The sequence below is a fragment of the Dermacentor andersoni genome, chromosome 2 (assembly GCF_023375885.2).
Source record: "Dermacentor andersoni chromosome 2, qqDerAnde1_hic_scaffold, whole genome shotgun sequence".
NCBI lineage: Eukaryota > Metazoa > Arthropoda > Arachnida > Ixodida > Ixodidae > Dermacentor > Dermacentor andersoni.
The window spans coordinates 86,467,674-86,493,617 of record NC_092815.1 but is presented as its reverse complement, the minus strand read 5'-3'; the positions used below and the strand labels follow the sequence as shown (position 1 = coordinate 86,493,617).

At 44.9% G+C, this 25,944-nt stretch overlaps 1 protein-coding gene across 5 annotated transcripts in view; it reads left to right on the top strand.

Annotated features, from left to right (window-relative positions):
* Window positions 1-25,292, top strand: part of LOC126541686 (uncharacterized) — a 219,438-nt gene extending 194,146 nt beyond the window's left edge. For 3 of the 5 annotated variants that reach the window (XM_050188565.3, XM_050188564.3, XM_050188563.3), the window contains exons 4-10: window positions 50-275; window positions 3,626-3,735; window positions 4,483-4,798; window positions 8,395-8,631; window positions 13,902-14,123; window positions 17,520-20,338; window positions 23,689-25,292. In XM_050188565.3, the coding sequence (XP_050044522.2) occupies window positions 50-275; window positions 3,626-3,735; window positions 4,483-4,798; window positions 8,395-8,631; window positions 13,902-14,123; window positions 17,520-20,338; window positions 23,689-23,742 (3,984 nt within the window). In that variant the 3' untranslated portion in view covers window positions 23,743-25,292. The remainder of the gene's footprint in view (window positions 1-49; window positions 276-3,625; window positions 3,736-4,482; window positions 4,799-8,394; window positions 8,632-13,901; window positions 14,124-17,519; window positions 20,339-23,688) is intronic. The other 2 variants (XM_050188566.3, XM_055076843.2) reach the window with 2 other exon arrangements.
* Window positions 25,293-25,944: the final 652 nt, after the last annotated feature.

Genomic DNA, 25,944 nt, shown 5'->3' with positions numbered 1-25,944 from the left:
TTGATGTACTGCTATTTATCATACTGAAATGTTATCTTGTGGTGCACAGCCCACGCAGCGCATCCAGGTGCGGCTTCCCCGCCAACAACTGATGGTTCTGCGGTTGCCACTGACAACAACATTGGGGGAGCTCCGCCAGAATGTCTGCACCGAGAAGAGCCTGGATCCCCAGGGCTACCAGCTAGTGCGGCCAGGCATCCCCACCCGGCCCTTGGACCTCAGTTGCACCCTGCAGGAGTATGGGGCCTCGGAGGTCACCCTGCTTTCCAATCGCAGTACGTAACCATTTTGCATCCCTCTTGTGAAATCACCACCTGCTGATACTTCTGTGTATTAAAGCTTTACATCAGCAAAATCTCTGCAAACCACGCTTGTCAGCGAAATGAGAAAGAACATTACATTTTAATTCAAGCAGTAGTTACTTTTGAATCTGTCATGAGATTACATGTCGTGTGGCTTTCTTGGGAACATTTGCGCAACACATTTGTGTTTTCATAGAACTTGAGCTGCAGTGGTGTCTTGAGTGCAAATATGGCTTATAGGATATGGTGGAAATTATTATTAAAGCTGTACCTGTAGCAAATGTAAGTTTAGCTCCCTATTTAGTGGATGTGCTTTTTCTGGCAAAGGAGTGCCTGTCATAAACTCATAATTTGATGTACCAGTAGTAAAAATATTGATGTCCTTGGCCATAGCAGAAGTGTGCCTCCCAATAGCAACTACTGCAATAATATATTTGAGCACTTGACATTATCTTGAGTTGTGTCAACGTGCAGGACACTGTTCATTTGGGGAATCTTAAGTTCAGTTGTCATCAGTAGCTTTGGTTTTTCTGGTTTGTGTATTTCCTTTGCCTTTGAATGTGCACGTGTCACCTAGCTAAGTTAAGCATGCCATGAATTTATGCCATTTCGTTCTTGTTACTTTTTGTTGGGCTAGTAATTATTGCATCCATTATTGAAGCAGTGTTGTTGGGTGAAGAAGATGCTCGGAGTGACTCCATTTATATGATAAAATATTTTATTCATAGTAGGCGCTAAGCTTGATTTGAACTGTTTTACTAATGGTGGTGTACTCTTTACAAAGCTCAATCAAGTGTTGGCAGAAGGGGCGAACACTCACTCTTACTGGCTCGAAAATATTTTTGTAGGCTACGTGCTCACTCGTACTCCTATGTACTCGCACTCGTTGGCACTCACTCACAATCCTATACTCATGCTCACCAACACTAACTCATGATCATGCTCACTTGCGTACACTGCTACCGGCACCCATTCACACACATGTCCGCTCAAAATCACCGTTGGTGACTTTTGTTTGTGCTCGCATTAACTGGCACTCACTCCTGTTCATACTCATGCAGCGTCAAACTGATCGGCACTCACTCCCGTTCGTTCTCACGCCCACTCACACCCTTCCTCACTCACTAACACTGTGTCTCACGCCTGTGAAGTAAGTGTGGAGTAAGTAGCAGCTACTGTACTCATGAGGGAGTATGTCAACCTATGGTCATCAGTGATCTTATTGTTTCCCTAGATGGTGTACTTGTGTTTTATGTGTAAATGCAGTTGATGTCTGCTATGCACAAAGCTCCTGTCTTTCCTTCTTGAGCTCCTTGAGTTGTTTGCTTACTGCATGTGTACAGCCTTTCGATCTGTTGAATCTGTGGCTGCCTTTAGTTTGTGCTGTTACATTTCCGAAGCATAAAAACACTCATTGTCACCACCATCACCACCACTATCACCTATCAGCTATGCCTCACTCTCTCAATGGGCCACTATCTCTGAAAACTCATTCATTTCCCTCCGTCATTCACACTCCTTAAACTTTTTAGCTTTAAGATCCTCCTAGTATAGAGGCTTTGGAGTGCTGCAGACTAGATAGTCATACAATTTGATTGTGCAGGAGCCCCACTATAGGTTTGGCAAGTGTGGATGTGGAGGCATGGTACGGCAAGGAACAGTGCAACAAATTTCATTAAGTGGCAGTAAATGAACATCTGATGACTGGGTGGACAATATGCGAACGGGATGTTGTACAGAATATGTAATTGGTTGTGCATCTTTAATTCTAAGGGTGACTACCATGGCCTCGTACTCCTCGCGCTACCATCTTTGTGAGCATGCTTTTGAATATTCCACCAAACGATTCCAGTTGCGGCAAGGCACGTGCTGCCCATGATGTGTTGCTTGCTAAATCTTCAGAAGGAATATTCACCCAAAACTCGCGCTGCATGCTCCCATTGACTTTATGGTGTACGCCAATGAATGCACTGCGCATTTTCTGCATCTGTGGTGTTCTTGATGTCTTATTCATTCCTCCTTTTGTGCCGTTCGGTGATTGTGGCCAACCTTGCTAAAAGGTGAAAGTTCCTTCCAGAAAAAGTGTTGTATGCTGTAGGGAGATTTGAGCATTCCTGCATGCAAAGACTCTCGGATGCCACTATGTCACACTGTACTTGACATCCCGGAGACGTCATCCCGTAGACGTCAGCATGTATTTAAATCTATACCAGAGTGTGATCAAGCGATTTTTGAAGAGTAAAATGGCAATGCTTCAAAATACGATAGCCCAGTTGCTTCATAGGGTACTTTTTCATTGTAACCACTGAAATTCAGGCTTTCCTAGGGGACTACTTGTAGGCAGTTGCACTGATCCTCAAACATATACAAACCCGTGGTAAGGTTTGTAGAATTCATGGTTTGTACTTTCAGGTAAGAGTAGGTGAACTACTCAGTGCTATGCTCAGGTTCAGCAATGGGATCTGATCATTCATAATTCTTGCTGTGGCTGGTACATGAAGAAAAAAGCATTTTCTTTTTTCTTGCTTGATGTAGTTATATTATGCAGCTAATATGCACATAATTGCATAGAAATGCATGCACAGGTTGTCAACAAAAGCGATGCAAGAGTGGTGCTCAGATAAGCCACTTGGCCAATCCAGCTGTAGTATAGATGGCAATAGCATCTTTATGATAAATGTACTGCAATAAAATTAATTACTCTGGATGTTTGCGATCTAGTCTTGCATAATGTGCTTTATTTGCATTTTTCTGCAATTCCTTGCTTAAAAAGCGGCCTCATGCATGATGCATCTTGATGCAATGCAAAACTGTGGCCATCTTTCTTTTTCGTAAGCCCATCAATGTTTCTGCAAATGACATTGCATATTTTTATTCAAACTTAAGTTATGATATTTTCTTAGTAAATGTGCTGTACTGCATCTGACAGCCCGCAGTACATACTGTGCCTGGCCACCATTGAGTGCAGCTGATGACGTGCCTTGTGCATCAGCTCCACACAAGGCCGCAGGTGAATGGTAGCACATGTTTGACTGGTAATAAAATTGGGTTTCCGTTGTGCTAACTGCTCGGAGCATAGTATTTATGTACCATCTTTTCACCTTCTTTTAGGTCATCCTCATCTCTTCTTGCCTCCAAATCAATTTTAATCTCCTTTTTGTAGATGCCACGCTCACCTTTTCTTTTTCCATACAACCAAACCATCTCTGTTATCTCTCTTCAACTCTGATTGCAATTTGATTGCTTCCTTAACGTAAAGTCAGCCAGAATGCTTATTAGTTAAATCCTGCTCAATGAGTAATGATGACGCTTCGTTTTTGCAGCACTCGCAAACAACATCCAAAACTCCACAGCGGACATCATGAGCTACTCTCTCAACCAGGAGAACAAAAGAGGAAGCCAGGTCTTCCCGCACCATTCGGGTAGCAAAGGGGTGAGTGAGGCTGTTTTTTGAATTAGCGGAGCATTTTGTTGCATATTTTTCTGCGGTGGTATTTTTCAAGTTTGTGAATGAGCCTCTGCACAACTTTGTGGAAACATTATACAATTGTCAGGGTGGGCTAGTTTGTAAGCAGCTATGTATCATGTAAAAACAGCACAGTAAGAGGGTACCTGATGAAACGCCGCCCTTTCTTGCTTCTTCTTGCATTTCTTTTATTGTTTCTTTGCTTAATGTGTTGCGGTCACATTAAATTTGAGTAGGTGGTTGCCACTGCATTCTTGTCTGTGTTCTATGTCTCTGAGTTGCATTTTGAGATGACTATAACAAAGTGAGATGGTGCATGCTGTTAGTTGCTCTAAAAGGTCATGTAAACTGAAGTGATCTCGTGGAGCTCTGATGTGTTTACATCACACATTGGGGACAGGTATTGCAGCGTAACAATCACTGTCTTGGGGACTGGCTCTGCTTAATGGAAAGCTGATGCAAATGAATTCACTTGAATATAGGGGTGTTATCACTTTTATTTCTTTGCTTTATGTAAATCCTGATCACCTGTATGTTGAGTGTAGGTGTTCATTGAAAACCTGTGCATGCGTGCCCTTGATTGCACATCTAGGCTTGTAGGCACAAACATGTGGGTTACTGAACATTTACTCAGAGCTAGTGGTGCTCTGCGAGAACAAGAAGAGGTTTTTTTAAATTTCTGCTTTGGACATCACTCTCTCTTCTTCACTACAGAGCCTGACAGGCTCAAGTAGCGACGGTGCCAGCAGCAGAGGGACGTCGCCCACGCGAAACGAGCTACCAACAGTGTTTGCGCGACCCACAAGCAAGAAGCGACCGGCGCCGCCTCCCCCGCTGCCGGCGTCCCCGCCACCCACTATTCCCGAGCAGGAGGGTGACACTACCACGCTCCCAGCCAAAGGAGGCCGGCGCGAAGGTGCGGGCCACTCGCGTCAGAGTTCGGACTCCAGTGGCTACCATGAGGCATCGGTGCTGAGTGATCTGCCAGACACGCCTTCACCCGAGGCAGTGCAGGGGAGGCCCAACTGCAGTGAGTATGGATTAGGGAGAGGGAAGAAGATGTGTTAATCACAACACAATGACAACCACATACCTTTTACAGACAATCGGTGTCATTCTACAGGCAGTACATTTCATTTACTTTGTCTTTAAACAACAGAAGTTGGGAGGTTCACTGAAAACGCGTAACTCTTTTCTGTTGCTCTAGAGCAGGGTTAATAGGTAGGTAATAGACGGGGAAAGGAGGTGAAAGAGTTCTTGCAGATCTGCCCAACGTTCATCTCCTACACATCAGAGACGATGAACAGCTGTTAAAGTGCAGGTTGCCGTAACGACGCATTGGAGTTTACACTGACATTGAAATGTCCTGGGCACACAACAACATTACGAATCTGTGCTGCTGTTAGGAGTTGCTGCATGTGGGTTTCCACAGACCAATGCTTCTGAACGTATTTTTTCTACAGCAGTGACCGTGGCTTCACTGCACATTTTCTTTTGCCTCCCTTGCTTGTTTTAAGACTGTTGCATACATTGTAGCATTTCATCACTCGTACTTTGGTGATGTTGTCTTGGCCCAGTTGGCTAGAGCGTCAATTTTCTGAGGTTTGATGCCAGCAGTGGTGCCTCCTTTTCCTTCAAACATTTAAATTTAATTTTGTTATTATCGGCACAACATCAGGATGATTTTTATTGTGGACAGGACAGGGCTGGACAGATTTGTGGTGGAGGGCAGCAGTAATTTCTTAAAAATTGTTTCCACCACTTTGAGTTTTGTGTTGTGGTGATGCTATTAGTTTTGCAGATTTTTCAACACTGGCTCTTGATAGAGAGCTAGGGAAGGCGATAATACCAGAGGTATACTATTTGCTAACTTTGTTGGTGTCACAGCCTTGGGCTTTGATGAACCGTAAGCTGCATGAATGTAGAGAGTGTACAAAAACAGCTTGAACCTGAGTTCCCATTAAGTGCAAAGGATGATGAAACATACAACACTATTATTCTGTGCTTTCTCAATCATCTTTGTGTATCTAATTCTGCATTGTGGTGACACATAAAAGGTCAAAATTTTTCTTGAACTCACTAATTGCTGTAGTGTCCATGCGAGTCTGTCAACACTATATGCTGCAGCGTTTGCTTCTAGTGAACTAGTAATGTCACTGCATCACTGACCGTCTTAATCTGTAATGTTGAAGTTCTGCCGGTAGATCTAGTCTGGCAAAAGGACCTAGCCACAGTACCAATGGCTTACTAAACTGTTGTTTTTCAGAATCTAGCATCAAATGCACCTACGAGTGTATCTTTACCCTCAAGCACTGGGCAAAGATAAGCTTGGACCCATTCTATGAATGACATTTAATGTGGTAGCATTTTTTTCTTACCCCTACCCACTTTGGCCTTGCTTGGTATCTCTCTTGCTTCAATACGATGACCACGTAAAAAAGAAATGACAAAAATTTAGTCCCTGTGAAGAATCAAACCTGCGCCTGCAGAATGGTAAATGAGTAACTGTCTTCAGCGCCACAGTAACGATTAACGAGAGGTGCCGAATTGTATGTGCCATTCTTTAGCACGCACCATCTTTGTGATAGCTGTCATGGGTACAACAGATTAAATGAACAATAATATAACGGAGTCTCAGTAATATGTGTGCTATTTGAATTCGCTCACACTACTTAGACTATCAGTGCAGATGGGTTCTGCAGGAACATTTTTTGCTGCAATATCTGTAACAAACTTTGTCGTCCTTAGTGACACATTTCCCACTTGCTGATAAGATAACCGTCCTCACCTGCATTGTAGTGCAAACACAGGAGTGAGTTGTACAACATATTCCAAAGAAGCATGCTTTTGTGCATGCCAGTTCACTGCACAAGCAATAAAGGACAGCGGCCTAGATTATCGTAGAACCCTATTCTACGCATTTTTAGTGCACAAAGGCATCAATGGGCAAAAAGTGCTTTCACAGCAACTAGTATTTCATGAAGGTGGTGTCATAAGAAATATTTACTGAGTCGAGGATGGGATGTCTCTTGGCCCTGGCAATAAACCGCTTTGCCTTACTTGTGTCGAGGGCCAGATGATATCCAGTGACACCTTTAGTGAGGAGGCCCTTCAGAAAAAGGAAGCTCCTCTGATTAATTTATTTTTGCTAAAGCCATTCTATGGGTGCTGTTTTTGCAAAGTGGCTGTCTGTGTAGATGATCAGGCATGTGCTGCTACTGTGCTGATGCGCTGTGCTGAATTAAGTTTCAGCAGAATGTAAATAATGACAAAGTGCAAGTCTTGGTTCACTCTTTCGCCTTGGCTAAATTTGAACTAGTGATATCATGTATGAAACTTGTGTGAGAATGGTAAAGTCATACTGAATGTTACAAGTCGTATGGTCTTGTAGGTGCTGTGAAAGGTTGGGTCTTAACGCCCGGTGCACTGGTGTCGTTCTCTGCATGTATGTGAGCCGAAGAACGAAAACTCTGTCTATGAACAAACTAGTCTTTGTCTGGGATATCTTAAGAACTGCTAGCTACAGACCGAACAGTAGGATCATTCCGGCAGGTGAACTTCTCACTGACACATCGACATCACAAGTGGCAAATTAATGGAAAAATAACTTTTCAAGGCTGCGTAGGACACTACGAAACATTTCGTCAGCCATCTGCCTTGCTTGTTTCAACCTCTTGGCATTAATAGTCATTCACTTTTGTTGAACCAGGATGGCTTCGAAGAAGAAATGCTGCTTTGACCAATCTTTTCCTGTGACATGGAAAGACGGCTCGTTTGCAAGTGCATTGGTGAAGAACTGAGATACAGCTGAATGGGGGTAGTGGTAGATGCTGTCCACCTGTACTTGTGCACACCTGTACCTCTTGTCCTACTGGTTGGCAGAAAAGTAGAGTAAAGGCCTTGTCAACAAAGAATCAGCAGCAAAAAAGCCTTTTGTAAAATGTTTCTGCAACATTCTTGATAGCCTTTTCTTGTGTTTCAATCCTCTGTAATCATCTACCAATGCTGCTACACCATTTAGAGTTGCATAAACCATTGGCTCACGTTGTGTAGGAGAATAGAGCATGCATATGCGTAAGCCTTTTGACAAAAAAAAAACACTAGGGAATAATTCAGTATGATTATGCACTACTTGCCGAGCATCATTTACAATGATTGCAGAGCAGGACACTGAGCCCAGCTCTGCACCATCCGTCATGCTTACAAGAGAAGAGACAGTGGCAAGGAAAGTTCAACTTTGACAAAACACTTTTTTAGGGCCCCATTGATATATTGTCACTTGCAATAGTCCTAAAGGCAGGCTCACGTGAAAGACCATATCACTGATTCACTCTGCAGAAGCATAACATCGCCGAGCTGCTCTGAATAGTGATCTGATTTTGAACCCTGCAGGCTTGCCCTGCAATAAGCTGCCAATGCGCCATGCTATGCTTTGTCTGTTGAATGAATCATCAATCCAATCTGTTTTGTGAATCCACCTTGAAGAATTGGGAGGCTGACATTTTTGGTGCACGTAGCACACAATCCAGTGCTGCTGCAGCGTGATGTCTCTGAGACGGTAAACTTGCTTATCCTCGCATTACTTCACTGTACAGGACGGCTCACGTGTCTCCTTTCCCCTCTCAGATTTAAGGCAAGAGAGTCCATCGCGCACCACTGGGACGACAGCAGCTGTGCACCGACGAAGTGCACCGGTGGAGACTGGCAGCAGGGCAGTGCGGCCTCAGAGCACCATCTCGGAGGCTGGCACAATAGGGCACGCCAAGAAGCGCAAAGCACCCCCGCCACCTCCACTGGCACTGCATGCACCTGTTGCCACACAACCAGCAGCGGAAACAGTCAAGCCAGCCAGTACACAGCCAGGTAAACACTTGGCCTAGTTTCACATACCTTGACAGGGAAATCGGTTGCAAAGATTTTCATATCTTACTTTAGATAAACAGCACAACAGAAAAAAGACAATCAACCGCGCAGTTAGACTTTGATATAGCAAAACAGTTAGACTTTGATATAGCCAACTTCAATATAACGAAATCCTCAATATAGCAAGGTATTTAGCGTTTCATAACTTCATGCCTATAGAACACCATGTATTTTTAATCTCAATACAGTCGACTTCCACTAATTCGACCCTGACGGGCCGACGAAATTGACCGTAATTACCAGTGGGTCAATTTAAACAAGATACTTAAATGCCAGAACACACTGCTAATTAATTTGCCAATATTTGCCCGATTCTAAGATGCCCCCGATTCAAATTAGTGACTACATTATGTTTGTCAGAACTAGAAAACTAACGTAGAAATTACATTAAAGCTTTCAAACAAAGCGGAAGTGCAACAAGCACCTGATTCTTTTGCGAGAGAAATGTGTTCCACTATAATGGCCAGTTTGCTAAAGTCAGCTTTGCTGCACAACATTGCTGTTATGCGGTAAAGCATACAAATGCCGTGAAAGGTTTTGATGTCGTATCCAATTGCACCACGCACGCAATTTTCGGCCCATGAACAAATAATAATAAGAAAAAAAGCATGCATTGCATTGGGTAAATACTGTAATCAGACATTGTGATCCACGGTTATTGCTTGAAAATATTTTTAGGGCAGGCTGAAAATAGTCATTTTCGACGGGAGATGACGTGTGTTCATCGCGTTCACTGTCCCTTAAGCTTTGCTGAGACAGACATTGCAACTAAAGGGGTGAACCCGCCGTGGTTGCTTAGTGGCTATGGTGTTGGGCTGCTAAACAAGAGGTCACGGGATCAAATCCCGGCCACGGCGGCCTCATTTTTTAGGGGGGCGAAATGCGAAAGCACCAATGTATCTAAAGTTAGGTGCACATTAATGGATCCGAGGTGGTCCAAATTTCCAGAGTCCCCCACTACAGCATGCCTCATGATTGGATTGTGGTTTTGGTACGTAATAGCCCATAATTTTATTGCGAAAGCAATACTGCTCGCACTTTCGGCCCATTGGTGGTCGTGGCGCCTACTTACACAGCTGTGCATCACGTGACCGTGTGACGTCACGCCAGACCGAGAAACGGGGCCCCAGCTCGCGGCATCGATGGTGGAGGCGAAGCCTTGCGCGCCGCTGCTGTGGCGCTACCGAGAGAGGGCGCTCGCTGGTGTGACGTCACGCTAGGAGGATAAATGGGGCTACAGCTCAGCTCCTCGCAGTGGTCGGCGCGCTGCCTTGCGCTATGTCGGATGATGTATAGCCATAAGTTTAACAAAGGGCAACCATGTCCACACCATCAGCCGAACCAAGGCGCAGCCAAGGGTATTGCTTTCGCAAACTTCCAGGCTTAACCAAGCTAAGCCTTCAGCCAATTTTTTTCTAGAGGGGTTGCTAATGGGGGGGGGGGGGGGGTAACCATAGGGGTCAGGCTGTGTGTGCTGACTGGCCAAGTTCAAGTTATCCGACGAAGGCCAATTTTAGTGTCGAAATAATAAAAATTTGGGCCCATAGAAATGCATAGGCTTTGGCTGGGACATCCAGTCGAAATCGAATTAACTGAAAAATTGAATTAACCAGAATCAAATTAACGGGCGTCTGCTATATAAGGAAGCATGCTTATCCATGATTTCAATGTAACAAAATCGCATTGCTGCTGCAAAGGGAGGGCGAGTCAATAAATTGAGACTATTGTGTGAGCCAGCAGTGAAACGGTTGAATTACATTCGGGTATTTGTGGGTGCACCTGCTAAATTGCGCGCAGCATGGAAGATAGAGGCCACTGAAGCGGAGCAGTGTCTGTTCTGGAAGTTGAAAATTTAGCTTTTCGTAACCTCCGAGATGTGCCACCAGATCTTGGAAACCGTAAGCTGGCGAGTGCGATGCTGATCAGAGGCATTAGCGGGCACATGTATTGCATGTGAATTGCGTCAGCACTCGACTTGATGTTCTTGTTGCTGCCATGTGGCAAGTGACAAGCATGAGTAGCAGTAAAGGCAATAGAGCTGGTACAGTTAACACTTAATATAAGGAAATTGTTGATATAATGAAGTATTTAATTTTTTATAACTTCATGTCTATGGAACGGCATGTATTTAGAACCTCAGTATAACAATGTGTGCTTATACACAATTTCAACATAACAAAATTTTACTGTCGCCGCGAAGGAATACCAAGACAATAAATGGGAACTTCTGTGGTTCTGAGGTTGGCGCGCGTATCTTTTTCTAGCGCGGACATGGCTGCACATGGCTGTCAGTGTGGCCGAGAGCACACGCAGCCCATGCGCCCTGTTTTACACGTAATCTGCTAGGCATGCAGAGAGCAATGAGTGGGCAGGCCAAGATGGCGTGGCATCATGTGCTCTGTCTTCCCACACATTTAGTACTGGAGGTTGCACAATCTTGAGCTCTGGAGACGCATTGAAGTGAGAAGCAGATGAAGCATTTGATCCCCGCTGCCGGCACTTTCTACGATAGCGTCGTCCCACTGTAGGTGACACCATCAGCCACAGGGGTGGAGCACGTGCAAAAGTGTGACTGGCTTCACTTCGTACCACCAATGTGAAGATATTGTTGATACAGCATGAAACCATATCTTTCATTGCCAACTCTCAAATTCAACGAAGTGAATTTTTTCCTCATTAAATTTGCTTTTTTTGATTACCCAATAAATTGGAAAATCTTGCAGCCCCTTCCGTGCAACAAAAATCCATCAGCAGCTATACTTATGTGCATAAAAGTTCAAATTTCAATATAATGAAGGCAACTGTCGATTTTAATGACTTACTTATACCAAGATTTAACTGTAGTGCCAAGTGCTACAGTGGTCCTAACTAGCACTTGAAGACAAGGCTAGTATCTTGCAAGTGATCTCGATCAGTGAGAAAAAGATTGTCGCAGCTTATTGTGGGATACAACAGAGCTCACTCCCCATTATCTTTATGCTTCACCGATGTAGTCCTTTTCACAATGGCCATACAGCACACAGAAAGCTGAAGAAAAGAATTGCAGGTCTAACGCTCTGTGGTTATCGGTGTAAGTAAAGCCGTCACATTCATTCCACTGCCCTGGCTTGCCAACATGTCCTCAAGCCGCTGTGAAGAGGACTTTATCGGCGCAGCACCAACCATTTAAAGGGACCCTGAACCACTCTTTATTGAAGTGAAGAAAGGCATCTGAAGTGAATATAGGCTATTCCAGAAATACTTTGCCGCAAAAAGTACTTCAATGCATTCAGCAGAAGCGGAGTTATTGGCAGTGAAACACAGCCTCTGCTGTGCTCCCGTTTCTTCTTCGGTGCCTTGCACTGCGAAGGTTGCGGCACACTGGGGCGTGTCCACAATGCTCTGCCTTCTGAATGTCACCGTGGCACACAGTTCAAATTTCATTTTAGATGTTAACGTTGACACCACTACTTCTGCCTTTGGTGCCAATGACGCGCTAAACATAAGCCAAACGCAGTTGTCTTCAGCGAGCCGCAGTGCACTTAGCCAGTGGACTTGTGGCGGCACCCCACAGCGGCCGCGGTATCTACGCCATGTAGCCGGCCGCAGTTCGATGTCAGCTGTCGGCCGATAGCAGCTGTCTAAGGGAATGATGAAATATGTCCGATGACGAAGTAGTGCGTCTAGAAGATAGTGAGGACAGGGCCTTCTGTTGAAAAGAGAGCATTTGAGAGGAAGCTGACTTCATGATCCACTTGCGAGCTCCATGCACCACGTACGACAGCAAAACTTGGCTGTGATATTCACAGCTGCGTATGCTATCCGCGAAAATATGTTACTTCAGAAGCCTGAGGGGTGATTCAGGGCCCCTTGAAGTGGTTGCCGGCTTGACTACCTGAAGAAAAGGACTAATTCTCAGCGATAGCAGTTGGAAGTAACAGATGCTTTTACTGCATATAAAAGTGCTTTTGGTGAGTGCACTTCTCTTGCAACAAGTTTTGGATATAAATCACCAACCAATTCTTTAGAGCTGCTTGTGCTTACCCACGGCACCGCTGCATACTCCATAATATCGCGCAGTTGTTCTGTGATAAAACAGGCTTATTGCACTACTGCTGAACCAATGCATAATGGTGACCTAAACGTCAGATGCCCCACCAGATATTGCTAAGTGTTTCAGGCAGATGCACGCTCATTGTCGCAAAACAGGAAATGTGGTGGCCTTGTGTTTGTGTTTTCTAAGGTGCTAATTGACAGATTTAGTGGGAACTTGTGAACTTGAAGGGAAACTTTCTGAAATGAACATACTATTAAAATGTTAACTGGTTGAACTATGCAAATTCTTCAAATGAAGGTTCCATCTGGCTCAGCACAATGTATGTTACCTTTTAAAAGGTCCGTTTGCTCCGAAATAAATGCACTGTATGTTACAAGTAAACCAGCCGAACATGAGGGTGGATATGCAACTCTGTTAACTGTTATTCTTTGGAGTGCCCCAACTTGGTGAGAATGAGACACAACTTCCTTCTGTGCACATAATGAAGAAAAAGCCCTCTCGTAAGAAGCAGGTGCATGAGGCTCCAACACACAGCTGCCACGGCCCAAAGTGTTGGTGCCTGTTGAGCCATCACAAGGTCTGCATGCCAACTAAAGGAGAGCAAAAGAAAGGGGACCCCCAGTCTGGTACCACTGTTTCCATGAGTGGGCTCAACCACTTTGCCTTGACAGAAGTCATCCTGTGGTTGAGATATTGGTAGCAGACTCAGTTATCCCTCTTGGTAGGTCCTGTTTAGTTTCTTTGTAACTCAGGATCTTCCAACTAACTGTCAAGGCAGAGAGGCGGGCTGGCTGGTTGTTAGAGCTTGTAATCATATTAGCAGTGCTGTATTGAAACAAAACATGGACACAAAGAAATGCCAATGCTTGTCCTGTGTGTATAACTTTTTTTCTTTGCATGTGTGTTTCCTTCAATTCTGCGTTACTATAAGAATGTAAGTTCCAAGTATCCTTTGACCTACCTTGAATTCCACACATGGATGTCTGTTACCCTAACTTGTAGCTTATGTGCAGTGCAAGCTGTCTTGGACTGTTACAGGCATACATGTAAAAGAGAAAGAGTTCTCTGTTGAGCTTGTTCTTTTTTCCTTTCCACTTCATAACAGGTCACTGTCTTTTTGAGATTGTAATGTGGCATAATCTAATATCAGCTGTTGTTGCATGTTTTCTCTCAGCTGCCAACCCAGACGTGCCAGAAAGACTTGCCGAGCCATCATCGCCGGCTGTTGACAAGAAAGGTGAACAGCTACACTTCAGAGAGCTCAGTCTCGTGCCCCCACCGTCACCTTTCTCGGAATCTCCGGCACACAACCACCTGGTCCAAGGGAACCCTAACCAAGGCCCTGTCCCCAAACCACGGCTACTAACCATTCCACTTTGGCAGCCTGCCCCAGAAGGTTTACTCACTCCACTGGTGTTGGCTTTCGCGAACTTCCACATGCCTCTGCCATTTTTTTCCTTTCTGCGTGACCTTGCACATTTGCATGAGAAGCATGTGCCTGTTTGATGTGCACGTTGCCTCTTGGTCTGCACACTACTTGATTGATAAGCAACACCTGGGTTAATTAAGATGCTACATTATTTCGCTGAGACAACAACATCAGCATTGGCTTGTAGTGCTCTCCTGACGGTTGAATGATATCTCAGCTGCTGATCCCAGCTACCACAGCTGAGTTCTCACACGTATTGTGATTAATTGGACTGCATTTTCTGGTCTTCAACTAGCACTTGGACAAAATTCTTTACTCAGTACTTTGCATAGTGAATGTCAGATAAGTCTCCTCTGCTGCACAGAATTGCTGTGGCTAGCACATTTTCCTGGCTACATGTGATGGAAATGAATAAATAAAGGAGGTAAAGAGGAATTCTGCTATGAAAGAGGGCTTGGTAGCTACTGTGAAATTAGCCCTCTCCCTCCATTTTTATCATTATGGGTGGCCCATGGTATGGAGCATGTCGATGGTAGGGTTCAGCGAGTAGCATTTCTCATCAGTCACAGTGGCATGACAACGTTTGACTAAGACAGTGTATTCTAACTAGTGGACAGGCTGAAGTGGCAAGGCAGTGCTTTTAAAGGGGGCTCGAACCACCCCAAGGGCTTGGTGAAATAACATAGTCCGCAGGTGGAATACGCTGCTGTGAACATCTCAGTCAAGTTTCGCTGTCATACGCAATGTGTGGACCTCGCAAGCGGATCACGAAGTCACCTTTCTCTCAAACGCTCTTTTTTCAACAAAACGCCCTGTCCTCATTCTCTTCTGGACGCTTTATTTCGTCATCGGATGCTTTATTTCGTCATTCCCTTACACGGCTGCTATTGACCGATAGCTGATATCAAGCTACGGTCAGGTACCTGGCATATATATTTCGGCTGCATCGGGGTGCCACCACAAGTCCACTGGCTAAGCGTACTGCAGCTCGCTGAGGACAACCGCATTTGGCTTATGTTTAGTGCATTGTAGGCACCAAAGGCACAAGTTGTGGCATCTCCAAAATGAAATTTAAACTGCACGCCACGATGTCATTTAGAAGGCGGAGCATTGTGTGCACTGTGCTGTAGCCTTCACAGTGCAGGGCATTGAAGAAGGAATGGGAGCACAGCGGAGGCTGTGTTTGCCAATAACTCCACTTTTGCTGAAGACATTGAAGTACTTTTTTGTGGAAAAGTATTTTTGAAATAGTAGCTTATTTTCACTTCAAATACCTTCCTTGCTTCGATAAAAAGTGGTTCAGGGCCCCTTTAAGACTGATCCTTTGCTGGACCGACAGAGATAGAGACATCAGCCTAACATCAAGTGAGAAACTGCCCCTCATATAGGATAGGCTGTGAGCTCTCTAAATGCCACTGCATTTGAGATTATTTTACATGTAAAGAAGGATGACATCTACAAGGGATGGCACATGAGGGCATGGCTTCAGATGCTGGCCTTCCATATTTGCTTCTGTAGTAGTGTGTATGCACATGTTGCTCAATGTAATGCATATATTCTTTGCTTTCAGGCAGTGCATTCGATAATTTTGCCAGTACATGACCATGGTGCATACACACATCAACTGAACTTGCCTTCTCAACCGACAACCTCAGTCTGGTGTTACCTATGCTCTAACAGAAAGGATCGTTTGTATCACAGCTGCACTCTTTGAGGAATTTAAATATAGCAAAAGAACCAAACGATTTACTCTTTGTCACCCTGCTGTACCACTAGCCTGCTTTCATCAGCAGTTGTTACTCTTGAAGCGACTTGGCTTCTTGGTAGGTGTCACAAGCAGCCCTCACCCAGAGCAGTCATTAGCAGGAGCAGTCTCAGGAACGAAATGAATGCTGTTTATTAATTCAAATTTTAGAGAAAGATGAACTGCACTGCACTAGGAAAAAGTCCCCAATAATCTTTCAACAAGCTCGGTGACATCAGCAATCATTCTCGAGCACTAGATGGTGAACCTTGACCCTGACGGGGCACGCGGCTCGCACACGTTCCACACTGGCACCAAGCAAACTCCCCTTTGATCGCGAGTGCTGCTCACTTATCAAGCCTTGGCCACGCGTGCTTCAATGACCGCAGAACACGATGGGACCAGATTGCCACAGTCTCAGTTGTAGCGTCACGTAGCAGGGGCTGTGTTTTGATAGTTGTGGAGCAATCAACGGAATTTCGGCAATCTCCACGCTCTGTTTTGCCAATGCACATCAGTGGTGACTTGTTTTATACAAAACCACTGACGCATACAAGCTAAGCGTGATTTGTTTCTTGTGCCTGCAATCACTGCTACTTAAAATTTGCTCAAATCTGTCTTAAGTTTGAACACTGTGTCTACATCTGCATGTTGTTAACTTCACTGGCAGTGCTTTGCTTCATGCAGCTTTTGAACCTTGGCTTTATGGCGCATGCTATATAATTTCCATTATTTCTTTCTTATATTTAACATATTTATCACAATGAGAAGTTCATGCATTTTGTTATTACTAGCTGAACTGTTTTAATGCGACAGCGTTAAGGAGCGCATGTCGCAAAAAATCCGCCGTCGGCGTCCTGCGTCAGCATTAGACGTCGCTTTGGCAAAAAGAATTTCGAACCAAAATCAGAACCACGCATACCCAACCACTTCTCTACCGCCAAAGTTGCTTATACCTTGTCTTTCATTCTTTACAAAGTTATTCCTCGAAATTTTGAGAACGGCAGCACATAAACAAGTGTAATGGAAAAAAACACAGACACCGCATGTCCTTTATGTTAGCTCTTTTCAGAATGAAATATTAAAAGTGTGAAACAATAACAGGAGATGGACACACGCAAGAGGCCGCATTTCTACCAGAAAGCTCGCCTTTGTGCATAGCGTTTGCAGCCAGCATTTCCCTATAAACGTTACGGTTACATAAGCTGCAGTTGCCGGGAAGCATGAAAAGCAGGAAGGGGTCTTTGAACGCTAATGCATTTCACTCTTTTCAATATCCTGTGCAATTCAGGTTGTTATATTGAGGTAAACATTTGCATGTCTCATACAGATGTTCTCAGATGGGATAATTATTCAGTCAGTTCTAAATAAATTTCACTTTTAAGCTATTGTCAATTGAAAAGAAGCTAAGAACAGTGCCTTGGAGAAGTCTTGAATATGCATTCTTTTATTCAAGCAAGAGAAAGCTCTTGGCCACGTTTAAAACATCTGAATATTGAGAAAGTTCCACTTAGATTACGACAATAACAACAGTGTCGAGATGCTTTGTTGCCTACTCATTCCATTGTGACTTATATTAACCATACTTACACAGTCCTCTTGTTTTGCTCTCTTTGTAGATGATGGATCAATCCAGTATGATGAAACAGTCTTGAAGAAGCTGGTTTTTTCTCACATCGATGCCACATTCGATTCAATAGAGGATCCTGATTCATTGGCAGCAGACAATTCAGCCTGTGTTTCTGACAGTGCATCATGGGAGTACACAATTCCTGAGCCACCATCACCATTTCGAACAAGAGCGGGTGGTGCTTCCGAGACGAGTCCTTCCTCCAAAAGCATAACAAAAACAGAGTCTCCGCAGCCAGAATCACCGAAGAGTGACCTTTCGAGAGATGACAGTGGGCTTGTTGATGATCTGGGAAGCAGGGACAGCACCCCCAGCACGAGCACTGAAACACGGAACATCAGCAACAGCGCGTTGGACCAAAATGATGTGAAATGTGAGCAGAAAGATACCCCCATTCCAGTAACTTCTGCAACGACCGCAATGATAGTTGAATCTGTGGTGCTTCAAGAAACAGTGTTGTGTCAGGGCTCTGCGAAGACACTTACAGAGGAGACAGTCAAAGATGTGGAGAAAGAACAACAGTCTGAACCTTCCAATGAAGGCAGTAGCTCAGAAACATCCAGTTTGTCGGCAGTCAACTCAGAGGAGCCTGTACTATTGCAGTCGAACGTCCCTGATCAAGATCAAGAGTCAGACGAAAGTGCCTCGGTGATCACAAATCAGCCAATGCCTCGCAGGGACAGCTTGCAAATTTATCGTCTCAAGGAAGTCAAGGTGTCCTCAAGACAAACAGACACTTCTGCTCCAGCAACACACAATGTGCCTGAGCCAGAATTGGAAACGAGCGCCTGTAAAGTGCAAGAGGAGCTGCCCAGCTCTGTACCTGAAGAAGAGGTCTTTGTTCAAACAGTTGTTGTCAATCAGGGGAAAAAAGGAGGTCAAACTAAAACAAATGTGCAAACATCATCTTTGGAATGCTTTCGTTCTGGTCCTTGCTGTGAAGATGCCCCAAAAGGCAACTGTACTGTAGTAGAAAATACCCAAGGAAAGAGTCGCGAGACATCACAAACAAGCTCTTTGGATCGACAAGAGCTTGTCAAGATGAGCAGCTATCCAAATGCTGCAGAAAAGACAGTTCACATTGAGGAAATTGTCTGGGAGGTTTCAGATGAAGGATTACCAGTGGTCAAAAAATGTGAGGCCTCTGCCCCCAAGCAACAAACCAAGCCGAGTCAAAGGCAGGATGTTGAAAAAACATCACGACCTCGAAGTGTTGTTGGTGGCCCAATTTCTTTCTCCATAGGATCATTAGGGTCCTATAAGACAGAGGTTGTAGATGACATCTATAGTGGTGACTCCATCAAGCCAAACTATGAGAGGTTCAAGAATATCAAAGTCATCTCACCTAGCAGTGCTAGTAGTGGTGCACAGCGTGCAGTTGCACCTAAGGCTGGGGTGTCTGCAAGCTTAATGCGACCTGATGGGAAGCAAGTGCCCGAGGGGGAAGCCACATTTACAGTGAAAATTGGCAGCTGGGAGAGTGACAGTCAAGCACTGAAGCATAGCAGCAAGCAGTCGGTGTCCACAGCAGACCTCCGTGCCAGCCACAGCATTTCCCAGGTACCGAGAGAGACAGTGCAGCTTAAGTTTGAGGAAGAGAAAGACATCTTGCTGAGCGAATATGCGAGGCTTCAGGAACAGTTTGTGGCCTGGACGCAACAACTGGAATCAAACCAAAATTTGCTCGAAGACAAGAAAATAGTGCCAAGTGCTGTGGCGCCACCAGCTGTCGCAGCTTCACAGCAGCCACAAGCTTGCAGCAGCTCGGCTGTTAATGGTCAACATGAAGTTCGAGTTTCCACACTGCCCAGAGTGAAGCCGGTGAGGCCGCTAAGTCTCATCGAGGAGCGCAGCCGAGCTTTCAAACAGCCAGATTCTGCAGAAAGCATGACTGCACCTGTTGTGAGCTTCGGCACATGGAAGGATCAGAGAGAAGATCAGAGAGCCACCGCATCCGTAAGCACCGCACTGAACCGCCAAAGGGCTGTCGGAGGCTTGGAAGGCGTAGAAGAGAAGGTGAGCAAAGCAAACAAACAACACGAGGGCTCTGCAAGGACAGTGGTGAATTCAGGTGGAAAGCCTCAGGCGAAACCTAAGCCTGACATAAAGAAGCCCACAGGGATCCTGTATGCAGCACCCGTGGTGCGTGGATTTTCTCCGGAAGCCATTGAGAAGCTGTCACAAGAGGTTTCGCTGCAACAAAAGCTGTCCCAATCTCAGGATCAGGCCACACCCCATGAGGAATTGTCAGTGACCACAAGTGCGCAGCAGCTACAGTTGTCAAGACCTTCCGACAAAGGGAGGGTAACTGTGACCACTGTGCATGCAAGCTCAGAAAGTTCCACAAGCAGTCAGCAGGGCAGTGTGGCAGACCGGCGTTCCCTTCCACCGTACCTCCAAAGTGAAATTGTTCGCTTGGCAAAGAAGCCCAGTGCAATGTCGGAGCAACACCTGCACGTCACAGAGAATGCCAGTTGCAGTAACAACAAGCCAAGCATTGTGCAGGCCACGCTAAAGTCCGGCGTCACTGTGGAACCTTTGGCTTCTGCTCACTCTGTGGTCAAAGTGAATGGGCATGCCAGTGCTGCTGAGGTAAAGGAGGCTCACAACACGAACCAGCCAGAACGCAGCAGTGCGGCCGCTGTGAAGCGATCAACGTCTGAATGTGATGGACCTCGTAAGGTGACCACTGGAGGCCAGTTGAATTTACAGAGTGCAGCCAGGAATCCTCAGGCTTCTGTGATTGGCACCAGAGACATCCTCATGGATGAGATCCGCAACTTCGGTGGCAAGGGCTCCCTGAAAAAGGTAGGTGCCGCTCATACAGTAAAATCCGAAATAACACAAGGATGGCAAATGGCCTCTTAGTAAAATTATCGGAAAATGTCTAGCGGGAATCCCACTACTATAAGCTCATCAATACGTTGTGGAAGGCCATTGTGGAAGGACTAATTAGTGACTGATACTGTTTGTTAGCTGCTTTTGCATTGTTTCTGTTTTCCATCTTTGAAATGAAACTGCAAATTGTGTATGCTGTGAACTATTCAAAATGTAGGAATATAACTTATTATTTAGAAATGAAGATTGTGGTATGTGGGCTGCGAAAGTAGTTAATCCGTGTATTTTCTTGTTTCCTAGTGGGAACCATTATTTTTTGTGTTATGTTCTGCCTCCTGCATGCTTTATATGAACTGCACTTTTGGCTATAATTGTGGTTGGGTTCTTGTTAGATTGTGCCGCTTAAGTCGAATTATTGTGTGACATTGTCTTCAATAGAATTACAGAAAAGTCCTATTGCTTTAGCTATGTCAGGTCCCGAGATTGTGTTTGTGAGCATGAAAGAAAAAGTGAAGTGTAGACTTTTGACGTTCGAGGAAATATATGATAGTCACGTTGCTTAAGCTAGGCAAAAAGCAGAAAAATAGCATGAATGGTGTTTAAAAACGGGAACGTTAAAAAAACTTCCTTTCTGCTGACTTCAAAGAAATTGAGCTGCACGAGAAATATTTAGTTAGGTGAAGCTCCTCGGTTATTTCAAACGATAACAACAAAAGGAAAAACTATGCATTCAGTTATGGCAAGCCATTAGCGTTTAATCGATGATAACGAAGTGGCACCTAAGCATGCAGCTACATGCGCCACGCGCTCGAGTGCTTCCCACAGTCTTTAATATATTCCTGTAATATTCGTAGTTCTTCCCAGTTAGGTGCAATAATAAATAAAGGAAAAACGTCTCAGGTTCGCCCGAAATGCAAAGCACTGATTGCGGTAGCAAATTAGTAGATAGCTATACAAACCAAGGATAATTGTTTTATCAGCCGTGTAAAATTGTAGACGTTCGCTTGCTAACTAAATGAACAAGCACAGTGTCACGCACGCACAGGTAAACATGAACACATCTCGCTTGATGACCACCAAAACTCGCTGTCAAAACACTGGGGTGAGGAATCGTGGCAGCAGCAGTGAGCGAATTGACCTTTGTGCATCTCTCGCTTAAACGCGAACGAAACATTGAAAGCACAGTGCATATGAAGCTACCGCCACTACGCGCACTCTGCAGACATTGGAGATTGCTTTGAAGATGAGGCCCGCGTGGGCGCACACTTTGGCCACATCGCAGATTGCTTTCAAGATACGGTGCCAGCACGGCTGCGCTGTAAGCAGTAGTCGCTGGCGAAGAACCCCCCTCTCCTCACCCCCGTGCCTCACGCACGACAGAAGAGGGTGTGCTTACGCCCCACCTTCCTCGCTCATACACACGAGATTGAGCCGCATTCGCTCGCCTGCTCACCCTCGCACACTTTCACTCGCACATCCAGCATTCAGTGTGTGGCCACGATTTTATCGTCCTTGGACTTTATAGAGAACTTCCTGCCAATGTCGATGGCAGAAATGTGCCTGGAGTGTCCATATAGCTGCTCTTGCAATAAGACATTATCTACATACAATGCATGTGGTGAAATCTATGAAGGAAAGCTTTTGTGAAGTGGTTAATTAATTCAACGTCAACATCCCACATCAGTTTGTCGTCCACAACTACAATTAAATACTATACAACCAAAAACACAGGCCTGACCAACATGAAAGACAGTTCGAGCATGGCAGTGTTTTGTCATCATCTTCTGTGTAGTGGCTCTTCTTGTTCACTTCAACTTTGCTATTACAATATGTGTGGTGCTCTGCCAAGATGTACACAAGAATTGGGTGGAAAGCACCGGAAGATGATTTTCAAAGTTAAGCGATAGCTTTCTGGTAGGCATGGTAGGTATGATGTGGAGACGCTTATTGATTATACCTCTTTTGGATAATGATACAAGGTGTATGCGTACTTTGACGTTTCATTGCCTCCATAATTGGCCCGCATTGCAAACTACATTCAAATACTTGGGAGGACACTTATTGTGCACTATCAGAACCATCGCATCAAATTACTATCTTCAATTATGCTTGTCTCCAGGATCGACCCTCATTGAAATCGCACTGTTTCTTAGATAGGCACGTCTTACTCTGCCAGACAGCCAACCATGCGAAGTGGGGGAAAGAGTCCAAGAAAGCCTAACGTCAAAAGAGATCTAAACAGGTATTTTCTAGTATCATTAATGACCTACCATAGGAGACTCCTTTCCTAGCTTATCATTTCTGAGATGATCTTGAAAAGCCTGGTTTTGCTATTATGGAGAGGAACCATGCCATCATGAGCACTTTTCAGAGGTGTTCTTAACAGGGGCCGTATGCTCAATCAATCACTTTCAGTGATATAGCTTCCAGTATTCGTTGATTGGCTAAGCGTGGACAGGATTCTCGTCGTGCCAACGTGGCTTTGCACCCGATATCATGCCAAAGTGAAAAAGGCCCGAGAAGTGACCACTAGAGAATGACATCAAGACTGAGGCTGCCTACAAATTAGCTACAGTACGTTGCTTTATTTATTGTACTTCTAGCTCTTTTTACCAGCTACCACTTTCTGTCAGGTGGACACTTGGGATTCAGTTAATGATAAGGAGTCCCTGTAACATTTTTGTTGACCTTGCAATGCAAAAACCTTGTTGAAAACTTGCCTTGTTGAAAACTTGCATTGCGAGTTTTCAGCAGTTCACTTGTGTCAGGGTACTTCGTGTTGCATGCGATGGTTAGTTTTTTTTTTATGTACAGAGATTCAGCATATTGATGAGGAAGGAGATCAAAGGATGTTGCATCTATAACTAGCCTGATTGTGGGTGTCTGCTGGGCAGGCCTTTTATTATGCCATATGCATTTGCAATGAGCATCAGGCAGGGATGTCAAATGCCACGCTAAAAAAGTGGCAAACTGTAGCCACAGAAAAAAATTAATAATATAGTTGGAAAAGTAGAAGAGACATGTCTGAGCAGTTATCAAAGATGCCCAGAGTCAACACCAGTCAGCTAGTGCATGAACTTTTGCACTATGCTGATGCATGTATTGAATTCATGCAGATGCATTAATGCAGATTTTACGGAGATGCAACTGGACATCTCGTGGGTGGGAAAATGCAATTATAATGGCATGTCAGTTAAAACAGTGAAATCCTTGTGTTCGAAATACTTGCTGCTGTTGATTGCATTTCTTGTATGCCTGCTGCCCTGTTGTCATTGTTGTTACGCTGACGATCTTGAGCAATTTCCATGTGTATTGTGCAGGTTTCCACGGAGCCAGCCTGGCAGCTGAATGTGTGTGGCCTCCGGTCAGCATGATGAGTCTGCGCAAATTCGAGTACCTTGCATCTGGTCGTAGCTTGCTTGTGCTAAGGCACCTTGGCCTATGAGACTTGCCTAGCTAGTGTCTTCTGCACTGCAACCTTCACCCGAGTGCCTTCAGTCACCCTATTACTGTGCACTGTTGCTTGATTGCACATTGTTGTGTGTGCCTTTGATACATGCGGGTCAAAATATTCTCGTGCACAGTTGTTGGCATTGCACCTGATTTCATGTCCTCTTTCGCCGCTGCCTCATGGATGCCTTGTAGTCAGGCATTGTTGTAGTCCTCTTGTTTACAGCTGGCACTGAGAGCTTGTTTTTATATATTGCCCTTTCTTTTATGTGTGTGCTCGTGAGAATGGGCCTATCTGTCTCAGCAGGGCTGAGAGTAATCAGTGCCTCAATGTTTGTATTTTAGTTACTGAGAATCCGAACGTTCGTGCACGGCTAGTGCTTGAAACACTTTCAGAGGCAGCATAGTGGGGAGTCAGTGCCATCGTTGTGAGGTCTGGGCCTCATGCTGTTTCAGCGCTTTATGTAAATAAACATACATGACTAGAAGGAGTGCTTATATTCAAGCCTTTTAGGCTGACTGAATTAGATGCCATGCTATACTCGTGGCTACTTCATCCAGACATATTGTGTGCTGCTGTGGAGCCTATGCAACCTGCGCTTCCGCTGCAAATAGTAGTGCGCTTTTCTGAGAGAGGTGCTGTCTGAAGAACCCATGATGCTATCTGAGGCCTTACGGAGTTTTAGATGCTACAAAATCGCTGCTATGTGTCGTGCCACTAAGATTCAGCTATAATTTTCAAGCCCTCTGCCAGGGCTCTCTAGCTTTGTAAGAATAATGGGGGATGCTTTTCCCGTGCGTCTGTGCATGCAGCCCAGTGCTATGTGTTGAATGGAGTATGATGGACTGCGTCTAAAAGGTTGAAGGAAGACCACGTGGATGCCAAGCCAAGCCACAGTGAAAACTTCACAATGAGTTGCGTCCAACAGACCAGTTGCTTTTTCAAGGCTGTATTCACATGTGGGCTTAAGTGAGATTCTGTTGAGGTGCAGTGGTGGCGTGGCATATGCGAGATTCTTGTGTACATAGACTAGTTTTATATCTCGAGCAAGGCAGCTCGCCTCTAATCTCAAAAAGTGACCAGACGAAGTCACTTGCTGAAGAAAAGAGGCTTCAGGTTCCTTTTATTTTAATGCAGGGCTTGTTACTGACACCAGTATATTTGTATTGCTCAAGATACCTTTAGCCCAGATGATTTTACCCGAGGTGTCAAGTCGCACGAAATGGCGGCTATGATATGTTGCAAAGAAATCCAAGATGTGCTTTAATATGTTTGGCAGGTTGGCATCTCTCACACACAGATAGGCATGTGAGGGACCTGATTAGATGACAGGCAGTCACTAATTTCTTTTTTTTTTCTGCTGGTATGTTTTTTGGCAGTGTACAGTATTTATGTTTGAGAACTCTGCTGTACATGCGTGACAGTATGTGCCGGTTGATGGTTCGTTGAAGGAATTAAAAATGGTTAACACAAGCAGTGGTTTTCTGTCTGCATAAGTTCTTGTCTTTGTATATTCTGGGACACACATAGACTGGTTCATTATAGACTAAAAGTAACGAAGGTCCGCCTTTGCTATTCTCTCCTTAGCATTGCTTATACCGTGTTTTGTGCATATAATCCGCACAGTTGTCGGCATAAATTCAGCACAGCACCAGAAGCAATCTCATATTGTATGCTGTGTGATCATGGCTCCCATTGCTGCTCCCGCCAAAATGTGGTAGAGCTTCACGGCAGTGGGAAACATATTGCTGTGAAGTTGGCATTGTGAGGAAGTATCAGTGGTTAGCTTGCATTCCGTTATTTATGTGCTACCAATTTCACCACGTGCATAGGGCATGCGCAGCAGCCCTGTCTGTGCCATGACAACACTTATTGAGGCTTGCGCGCCTCGAGCCTTGGGTTCATACTGTTACGTGTTACGTTACGTGTTACGTGTGTGTTACGTGTTACGGCGGCGTATGTCCGAGGAGGCGGAGGCCATCGGTTGCGGCAGTGACGAGCGACGTGGCCGATGCGACAGCAGTGAAAGCAGATTGGTCTGTCATCAGGGGTACGCCAATCGGACGGGTTGCGGCGAGATGTGGCGGAAAAGGACTGTCGGGGACGAGGAGGGCCGGTGGAGAAC